The sequence below is a fragment of the Bufo gargarizans genome, chromosome 1 (genome assembly GCF_014858855.1).
Source record: "Bufo gargarizans isolate SCDJY-AF-19 chromosome 1, ASM1485885v1, whole genome shotgun sequence".
Lineage (NCBI taxonomy): Eukaryota > Metazoa > Chordata > Amphibia > Anura > Bufonidae > Bufo > Bufo gargarizans.
In genome coordinates, this window is record NC_058080.1 from 389,153,581 (window position 1) to 389,164,176 (window position 10,596).

Here is a 10,596-nt window from a genome sequence, read left to right on the forward strand (position 1 = left end):
TGAGAGCCATACATATTGGGCATCGTCGCGTGCGTAAAAGTCGTCGCTATAAAAATAACATTTGACCAAACGCCTCGAATGAACGGCGTTAAAAATATAAAACAAAAACGGTGCCAAAACACCAATTTTTGGGCAAAATTTCAATTTGAATCCCTTTTGCCGGTAATAAAGCAAGGGTTAACAGCCAAACAAAACTCAATATTTATGGCCCTGATTCTGTAGTTTGCAGAAACACCCCATATGTGGTCGTAAATGGCTATATAGCCGCACGGCAGGGCATAGAAGGAAGGGAACTCCATACGGTTTCTGGAAGGCAGATTTTGATGGACAGTTTTTTTTTTGACACCATGTCCCATTAGAAGCCCCCCTGATGTAGCCTAGACTAGAAACTCCAAAAAAAGTGACCCCATCTAAGAAACTACACCCCTCAAGGTATTCAAAAGTTACTTTACAAACTATGTTAACCCTTTAGGTGTTCCACAAAACTAAATAGCGAATGTAGAAACATTTTTAGAATTTAATTTTTTTGTTACATTGCCTCAAAAAAGAGTAATATAGAGCAACCAAAAATCATATTTACCCCTAAAATAGTCCCAAAACAACAACCACCTTATCCTGTAGTTTCCTAGATGGGGTCACTTTTATGGAGTTTCTACTCTAGGGGTGGATCAGGGGGCTTGAAAGGGTACATGGTGTAAATAAACCAGTCCAGCAAAATCTGCCTTCCAAAAACCATATGACGTTCCCCTCCTTCCATGTCCTGCCGTTTGGCCAAACAGTAGTTTACGACCACATATGGGGTGTCTCTGCAAACTACAGAATCAGGGCAACCCATTTTGAGTTTTGTTTGGCAGTTAACCCTTGTTTTACTCCTGGAAAAAATTGATTATATTGGAAAATTTTCCAAAAAATAGAAATTTCTAAATTGTTTCTCCATTTGCCATTAACTCTTGTGGAACACCTAAAGGGTTAACAAAGTTTGTAAACCCAGTTTTGAATACCTTGAGGGGTGTACTTTCTTAGATGGAGTCACTTTTTTGAAATTTCTATTCTAGGGGTGCAACAGGGGGCTTCAAATGGGACATGGTATAAACAAAACCAGTCCTGCAAAATCTGCCTTCCAAAACCCATATGGTGTTCCCCTCCTTCTATGTCCTGCCGTTTGGCCAAACAGTAGTTTACGACCACATATGGGGTGTTTCTGCAAACTACAGAATCAGGGCAACCCATTTTGAGTTTTGTTTGGCAGTTAACCCTTGTTTTACTCCTGGAAAAAATTGATTATATTGGAAAATTTTCCCAAAAATAGAAATTTCTAAATTGTTTCTCCATCTGCCATTAACTCTTGTGGAAGACCTAAAGGGTTAATAAAGTTTGAAAAAACAGTTTTGAATACCTTGAGGGGTGTAGTTTCTAGAATGGGGTCATTTTTGGGAGGTTTCTATTATCTAAGCCTCACAATATGACTGCAAACCTGAACTGGTCCATAAAAAGTGGGATTTTGAAGATTTCTGAAAAATGTCAAAATTTGCTTCTAAACTTCTAAGCCTTGTAACATTCCCAAAAAATAAAATATCATTCCAAAAATGCTACACACATGAAGTAGACATATGGGGAATGTAAAGCCATCACAATTTTTGGGGGTATTACTATGTATTACAGAAGTAGAGAAACTGAAACTTTGAAATTTGCTAATTTTTCAAAAAAATTGGTAAAAAATTTATTTTTTTGTGCAAAAAAATTAACTTTTTTGACCCAATTTTAGCAGTGTCATGAAGTACAATATGTGACGAAAAAACAATCTCAGAACGGCCTGGGTAAGTCAAAGCGTTTTAAAGTTATGAGCACTTAAAGGGACACTGGTCAGATTTGCAAAAAATGGCCAAGTCCTTAAGGTGAAATAGGGCTGAGTCCTTAAGGGGTTAAATAAAAAAAATTCCATTAAAAAAAATTACACTTTTTTTCTATTGAAAATACGCTTTTCAATGAAAAAAATAGCGGAAAAAAAAATCTCTCCCAGATATTTAGTATTGCCGCGTCTGTAACAACCCGGACTACATAAATATCACATAAATTATCCCCTACGGTGAACGCTGTAAAAAGTTATGGGTCTTGGGAAGCGCCAAAGTAAGAACATATTTTTCTTTTTTTAAAAAGGGGTTCTATTGCAAAAAAGTAGTAAAACCTAAAAAAAAAAAATATATGTATTTGGTATCACTGTAATTGTACAGACCCAGAGAATAAAGATATTATGAAAAACGCAGTGGCAGTATTGCTGTTTTTCCCATTTCCCTTTCAGAAAGAGTTAATAAAAGTTAATCAGAAAGTTATGTGTACCCCAAAATAGCGCCATTAAAAACTACAACTTGTCCAGCAAAAAACAAGCCCTCATAAAGCTATATAGACGGAAAAATAAAAAAAAGTTATAGGTCTTGGAGCGAGACGATGAAAAAAGGAAGAAAAACGCTTGGTCACTAACGCCCACAACAGGCTGGTCACTAAGAGGTTAAAGGGGTTCTGCACTTTGTTTAAACTCATGACCTAAAAAAATAATAAAAAAATCTTAAAGAAAAAAAAAAGTTTAAATCAAAAGTACATGAACCGTCAAATAAAAAGCTATTAAATTTATTTATTTTAAACTCATGACCTATCCTCTGGATAGATCATCAGCATCTGATCGGCGGGGGTCCGACACCCGGGACCACTGCTGATCAGCTGTTTGAGAAGGCAGCGGTGCTGGCAGTAGTGCCGTGGCCTTCTCGCTGTATACCGCAGGCCCAGTGACGTAATGACTAGTATCACTGGCCTGGGCGAGGCTAAGCTCCGTTCAAATGAACAGAGTGTAGCCGTTCCCAGGCCAGTGATACTAGTCGTGACATCACTGAGCCCGAGGGAAACTGAGAAAAGACCATGGAGCTACTGCCAGCGCCACTGCCTTCTCAAACAGCTGATCGGCAGGGGTCCCGGGTGTCGGACCCCCGCCGATCAGATGCTGATGATCTATCCAGAGGAAGTTGAGTGCGCTTAAAAGTAAGATAGTGAAGAGCTGCACTCTCAGCAACTTTCAAAACTTGGTATCCACCCTTGGAAAAATATTGCAAGTTTAGCGTACAATGTTCAGGTTCTCTAAGAATTCCGCTATGGATTCCACTACCACGGACTATAACTTAAATTCTTAGATAACCCCCAACCTTGTACGCCCAACTTCCAACACAAGTTCGCTCAACACTAGTTCCTATTTTTTAGCTTGTAGAACACTGCCTTCCAGATCTAGGCAAGTAGGGCTACCAGAAAGGCTACCTGCACATGTTGTAGAATACGAGCAGTTTTTTTTGTGCAAATTTCTGTGTGGAAAAACAGCAGCGTAGTACAGTACCAGCAAAGTGCATAAGAATACACAAATGTCATGTAAGCTTTGTGGATTTTTTCTGTGCGGAAATTGACCTGCCGTGCGGATTTCCAGATCCTCAGCATGACACTTATGTTTGTGGTTTTAAGCCTCATTCACACGTCAGTGTTCGGTCAGTGATTCCCATCAGTGATTGTGAGCCAAGACCAGGATTAGAGCCTCCACAGACATAAGGTATAAGGGAAAGATCTGCTCCTGTTCTGTGTGTAGAGCTGCACCTGCTTATTGGCTTATAATCACCGATGGAAATCACTGACCGAACACTGACATGTGACTGAGGCATTAGCTGTGGATTTCACCCTTTTCCAGTGAAGGGTCAGATCTGCTGCAAAACCGCATCTAATCCGTAACAAAATCAGCTGCTAGAAATTGTGGATTTTGGTGCAGAAACGAACATAAATCCACACGGAAAATTGTATGGATCTTGTGAGCGCTCACCTGCACTCGTGTGCAAGTCGCTTAGTGTAAGGCCTCATGCATACAACCGCTGTTTTGGTCCGTATCCGAGCCGCAGTATTTGCGGCTCAGATGCAGACCCATTCACTTCAAGGGGGCCGCAAAAGATGCGGAAAGCAGTCCGTGTGCTGTCCGCATCCGTTGCTCCGTTCTGTGGTCCGCAAAATAAATAAATAAATATATAACCTGTCCTATTCTTGTCCATTTTGTGGACAAGAATAGGCAGTTATATTAATGGCTGTACGCACCTTTCTGCAAATTTCGAAACGCAAGCAGACACTATCCACGTTTTGCGGACCGCAAAACATACAACGGTTGTGTGCATGAAGCTTAAGGATCAGATTCTTCTCACCTTATGCTCTATTTCTGCAGATGACAAGGAGTCGCCGATTCCCTTTTCCACAGGAGGATCTACAGATGATCTGGGTGCATGCACTTCCGCAGCCACAGAAGTGACTGGAGCTGCTGCGCTCTTCTCTTCCGCAGCCATAGAATTTATTGAAGCTGCTGCGCTCTTCTCTTCCGCAGTCAAAGAAGTGACTGGAGCTGCTGCGCTCTTCTCTTCCGCAGTCACAGAAGTGACTGGAGCTGCTGCGCTCTTCTCTTCCGCAGCCTTAGAAGTGACGGGAGCTGCTGCGCTCTTCTCTTCCGCAGCCTTAGAAGTGACTGGAGCTGCTGCGCTCTTCTCTTCCGCAGCCTTAGAAGTGACTGGAGCTGCTGCGCTCTTCTCCTCCTGACACACAGGTGAGGTGACTGGAGCTGCTGCGCTCTTCTCCTCCTGACACACAGGTGAAGTGACTGGAGCTGCTGCGCTCTTCTCTTCCGCAGTCACAGAAGTGACTGGAGCTGCTGCGCTCTTCTCATACACAGCCTTAGAAGTGACTGGAGCTGCTGCGCTCTTCTCCTCCTGACACACAGGTGAGGTGACTGGAGCTGCTGCATTCTTCTCTTCCGCAGTCACAGAAGTGACTGGAGCTGCTGCGCTCTTCTCTTCCACAGCCTTAGAAGTGACGGGAGCTGCTGCGCTCTTCTCCTCCTGACACACAGGTGAAGTGACTGGAGCTGCTGCGCTCTTCTCTTCCGCAGTCACAGAAGTGACGGGAGCTGCTGCGCTCTTCTCCTCCTGACACACAGGTGAAGTGACTGGAGCTGCTGCGCTCTTCTCTTCCGCAGTCACAGAAGTGACTGGAGCTGCTGCGCTCTTCTCTTCCGCAGTCACAGAAGTGACGGGAGCTGCTGCGCTCTTCTCTTCCGCAGTCACAGAAGTGACGGGAGCTGCTGCGCTCTTCTCCTCCTGACACACAGGTGAGGTGACTGGAGCTGCTGCGTTCTTCTCTTCCACAGCCTTAGAAGTGACTGGAGCTGCTGCGCTCTTCTCCTCCTGACACACAGGTGAAGTGACTGGAGCTGCTGCGCTCTTCTCTTCCGCAGTCACACAAGTGACTGGAGCTGCTGCGCTCTCCTCCTGACACACAGGTGAGGTGACTGGAGCTGCTGCGCTCTTCTTTTCCACAGCCTTAGAAGTGACGGGAGCTGCTGCGCTCTCCTCCTGACACACAGGTGAAGTGACTGGAGCTGCTGCGCTCTTCTCTTCCGCAGTCACAGAAGTGACTGGAGCTGCTGCGCTCTCCTCCTGACACACAGGTGAGGTGACTGGAGCTGCTGCGCTCTTCTTTTCCACAGCCTTAGAAGTGACGGGAGCTGCTGCGCTCTCCTCCTGACACACAGGTGAAGTGACTGGAGCTGCTGCGCTCTTCTCTTCCGCAGTCACAGAAGTGACTGGAGCTGCTGCGCTCTCCTCCTGACACACAGGTGAGGTGACTGGAGCTGCTGCGCTCTTCTTTTCCACAGCCTTAGAAGTGACGGGAGCTGCTGCGCTCTCCTCCTGACACACAGGTGAAGTGACTGGAGCTGCTGCGCTCTTCTCTTCCACAGCCTTAGAAGTGACGGGAGCTGCTGCGCTCTCCTCCTGACACACAGGTGAGGTGACTGGAGCTGCTGCGCTCTTCTTTTCCACAGCCTTAGAAGTGACGGGAGCTGCTGCGCTCTCCTCCTCCTGACACACAGGTGAGGTGACTGGAGCTGCTGCGCTCTCCTCCTGACACACAGGTGAGGTGACTGGAGCTGCTGCATTCTTCTCCTCCAGACACACAGGTGAGGTGACTGGAGCTGCTGCATTCTTCTCCTCCTGACACACAGGTGAGGTGACTGGAGCTGCTGCGCTCTCCTCCTCCTGACACACAGGTGAGGTGACTGGAGCTGCTGCACTCTTCTCCTCCTGACACACAGGTGAGGTGACTGGAGCTGCTGCACTCTTCTCCTCCTGACACACAGGTGAGGTGACTGGAGCTGCTGCACTCTTCTCCTCCTGACACACAGGTGAGGTGACTGGAGCTGCTGCATTCTTCTCCTCCAGACACACAGGTGAGGTGACTGGAGCTGCTGCACTCTTCTCCTCCTGACACACAGGTGAGGTGACTGGAGCTGCTGCACTCTTCTCCTCCTGACACACAGGTGAGGTGACTGGAGCTGCTGCACTCTTCTCCTCCTGACACACAGGTGAGGTGACTGGAGCTGCTGCACTCTTCTCCTCCTGACACACAGGTGAGGTGACTGGAGCTGCTGCATTCTTCTCCTCCTGACACACAGGTGAGGTGACTGGAGCTGCTGCATTCTTCTCCTCCAGACACACAGGTGAGGTGACTGGAGCTGCTGCACTCTTCTCCTCCTGACACACAGGTGAGGTGACTGGAGCTGCTGCGCTCTTCTCCTCCTGACACACAGGTGAGGTGACTGGAGCTGCTGCACTCTTCTCCTCCTGACACACAGGTGAGGTGACTGGAGCTGCTGCATTCTTCTCCTCCAGACACACAGGTGAGGTGCCCGGAGGTGACTGCCCATCACTCCCTAGTGAGCCCGTTCCGCCCTCTACATTCTGCACTGCAGATACTTCTTCAGCTGTGCCTGCCCTAAACTCTTGCTTTACGTCCTCATGCTGCCCACCTGTTCTGAAGGCACCCTGAGGTGACACAGCCTCCACATTTCCTTCCTCCTCCACCCGCAGAGTGTCCCCGTGCTCTGCACTCTTTTGCCTCCTAGTGGACAGATACCTCCAGGTCGCCAGGGCCACCCCTCCTGTGGCAGCTAGCAAAGCAGCCGGCAGACCCAAGCTCCGGAGGGCCGACATCTTCCCTCAGCCTGAGGAGAAATCCAGCGGAACAGACAGGTCTACATCGGAGTGCTAACTGAGGGGAGACTATGTGACGGCTAAAGGACCTTTGATGATGTCATGATCATGTGACCAGTCACATGTATGGGAGGAGTCACACGGCAGGCTGCAGAAATGACTGAAAATCCATTCCATAACTCTGAATGGGTTTGTTTCTGCAGCAATGATTCAAATAAATGGGACACTGAGAAAAGCCTGTCAGGCGTGAATATACCCTTATACAGTTTAGGGTCCAGCTCCACGGTGACGGAGGGGTATGGCTACAACTGACATAATGTATTACAGTGGGGTCGCAGAGCAACATGTCGCGTCGCAGAAAAATGTGGCTGTCACGTCGCAGCATGTCGCATTGCGACACCATTGTAATGCATCACATGTAAAGTCGTGCGCCATAATTAGCGCCCGATGTATCAAATGTCATGATTTTTTATAAATGTGGTGCATCTTCTTGATATGTTACTCCGCCTTCTATGCCATCCCTTTAAGACAATTTTTAGGGTATTTTTTTTTACAAAGTTGCAGTTGATAAATCTTCACAGGTGACAATGGCCACTATAGAAAGTTGTCTGTGTATGGGCTGATTCACATGACCGCGCTCGGTCCTGGAAACGCTACCCGCGTGTCAGCCGCATCTCCCGGACTGAACGCGGCTCCCCTGACCTGAACTATCATAGTGATTTATGGTACAGTCAGTTCCTATCTGATTGCGGGTCTACATGATGATGTGAGTACAGTACAATAGACCCCAGATCAGATTGTCATAAATCACTATGCTGCAGTCAGTTCTGGTCAGGGGATCCGCGGTGGTCCGGGAAATGCGGCCGGCACATGGGTTGTGTTTCCCGGACCGAGTGCGGTCATGTGAATTAGCCCTATGGCACATACAGTATCTTCAGTAGAGCTGTGTGTTGTATGTGTAACCTCCTCACAACAAGGGTGTGTCGCACAACACGCACAGAAGAGCTATGACAGGGTAGTGCCAGGGCCGGGACAAGGTATTTCAGTGCTCTAGGCGGAGCAGGCAAAGTGCGCCACCCTTCTCCTCTCTCCTGAATCAATTTAAAGCGACCCTACTTTCTAAGGGTACAGCGACATGGACAGGTTTCTGCATGCAGTTTTGGAAGCAAAAATCAGAAGTGGATCATAATAGGAGAGAAAGTATTCAGGACAGATATGACATCGCTTCTTTTTGTTACCAAAACCACATGCAGAAACCTGATTGTGTGGCCGAATCCACGGATGGATGTCTTTGGTCAGGGGTGTGCAGCCCTCTCTGCCACATAAGAAGACACCAGGATTACTATATAGTACATGGGGGACTATTACAGATTTTGCTAATCAGATCCCAGATTTTTACAAACTTCAGATAAGCCCCCAAATTCATACAGACCACTGTCATCCTGCTGCTACTCCCAATACAGTGCCCGCTGTGCTCACCCATGTCCACAAACGCTATACTGTCAGAAATAACAGTGCCCTCCATAGCAATAGTGCGCCCTGACTGCCGTCTGTAGTAATAGTGCCTCCAGTAGTAATAATACTCCCCAAGAGTGCCCCCATTAGTATCAATGCCCTCAATAATGTGCACAATAATAATAGTGCCCCTACAGTTACTCCAGTAGTAATAATATAATATAGTGACCACAGTATTTTATAAAGCCCCTCCTGCAGTGTCGCCTGTAGTTCTACTGTCCCCCCTGGAGTTAAAACTCCCCTGTAGTGCCCCCTATATTATAATGCCCCCTGTAGTGCCCCCTATATTATAATGCCCCCTGTAGAGCCAGTATATAATACTCCTCCATGACCACTGTAGTGCCAGTATATATAAAATTCCTCCCTGTAGTGCCAGTATATATATAATACCCCCATCGTGCCAGTATATATATACAGTATAAGTGCTGGAAGGCGTGTATATCACACCCACATACCTCAGCTGGGTGAGAGAACTGAAAGTGTAGTTTGCTGAAACAGTTTTGTCTAGATGTTGTTCTGGGCTAGATTTCATGTGGACTGGGGGATAGGTTTGGTGGTGGGATCTGCCAGTCCATACCCTTCCATTACATGTATTGTCTTTTGTCGGAGGTGATCGCAAGTGAGGCCTGCTGCTGTAATCAAGGAGGGATAAACCAACCGTCTGTGTATGAGAGAGAGGAAGAAAGCTGAGGAAGCCTGAGAGGCTCTGGGTGGTCTCAGGCAGGAGGGCTGAGGGGCCATGAGGCTTTGTAAAGCCTGAAGTTTCGGGGGCCCAGCGACACCTACGGAAAGAGGGTCGCACGGTCAGAGTTGGGAGGACTTCTGAACCATCTCCCCCCAAGGGTGCTGGTGCGGTCACAGTCTGGAGGCTGCTGGACCGTATATGGCTGAGGAAGCCGGATCTAATCCCGTGTGTGAACGGCTCTCTATAGGTGAGGTAGAGACAACACGTGTATTAGGTAGAGCCCAGACCGACAGGTGTTTATTTTCGATGTTTATGTGTGTGATGGTGCTGAAGGGCCAAAATAAAGTACCCTTTGGACTTTAACCTCGTTGTCAGAGGAGAAGTCTGTGATTGCGACCCCCTTAGAGAGAAATCCCTTACAATATACATATATATATATATAGATAGATAGATATAATGTTCCCCCTGTAGTGGCAGTAGATAATGCTCCCCTTGTAGTACCAGTAGATAATGCCCTCTTCTCTAGTGCCAGGTGTATATAATGCTCCCCCCTTTCTTGGTGCCCCCAGTAGTGCCAGGTATATATAATGACTCCCCCTTCCTTGGTGCCCCCAGTAGTGCCAGGTATATATATGACCCCCCTTTCTTGGTGCCCCCAGTAGTGCTAGGTATATATAATGACCCCCCTTTCTTGGTGGCCCCAGTAGTGCCAGTTCTATATAATGCTCCCCCCTTCCTTGGTGCCCCCAGCAGTGCAAGGTCTATATATTATATTGCTCCCCCCTTCCTAGGTGCCCCCGTATTGCCAGGAATTTATATTGGTCCCCTTCTTCCTTGGTGCCCCCAGTAGTGTCAGTTAAATATAATGCCGCCAGTAGTGCTGACGTTTAGTATTAAAATTTTAAAGCGGTCTGAGGCCTATGAGGTTGAAGGAGGAGAATAGACGAGGGGGCGGGATATTCCTGTGTGTGTTTGGTGGCAGGGGGCTGGGCAAGCTTTCAGGGAGACCCTGATGGTTTTAATGTGGTGAAAAAATGGGCCCCTGACTTTTACCATATTAAAATCATATGGGCCCAAACACTGCCGGGTGTGGCGACTGGGCATTCTTAAAAAAAAAAAATCTGTACAGGTTCCTGACTGCAGGCACTGTGTAACCTAAAGTTCAGGGGCAGGCCTGTGGGCTTCGGTGGTAAGAGGGCCTTCAGTGGCTCTGAACCGGGGCACTATGGACGCTGTGTGGCCATGTGGCTTAAAGAAAACTGCATCAGGGCCCCTTACTGAGTTCAGGCACCGTAGCATCCTCTTCCCCTGCTTTCATGGTAGCTACTCCCCTGCTGCAGGATA

The 10,596-nt window shown here is 47.4% G+C and overlaps 1 protein-coding gene across 2 annotated transcripts in view; it reads right to left on the reverse strand.

Annotated features, from left to right (window-relative positions):
• The window catches only part of ARL9 (ADP ribosylation factor like GTPase 9), a 29,563-nt gene extending 22,421 nt beyond the window's left edge, over positions 1–7,142 (reverse strand). Inside the window, exon 1 of one of the 2 annotated variants that reach the window (XM_044270731.1) lies at positions 6,976–7,142. Coding sequence is in view for 1 of the 2 variants with exons in the window: in XM_044270722.1 (XP_044126657.1) it covers positions 4,218–7,052 (2,835 nt within the window). In the remaining variant the exon portion in view is untranslated. Of the gene's footprint in view, positions 1–4,217 lie in introns of both variants that reach the window. The other variant, XM_044270722.1, reaches the window with a different exon arrangement.
• Between the last annotated feature and the right edge of the window lie 3,454 nt (positions 7,143–10,596).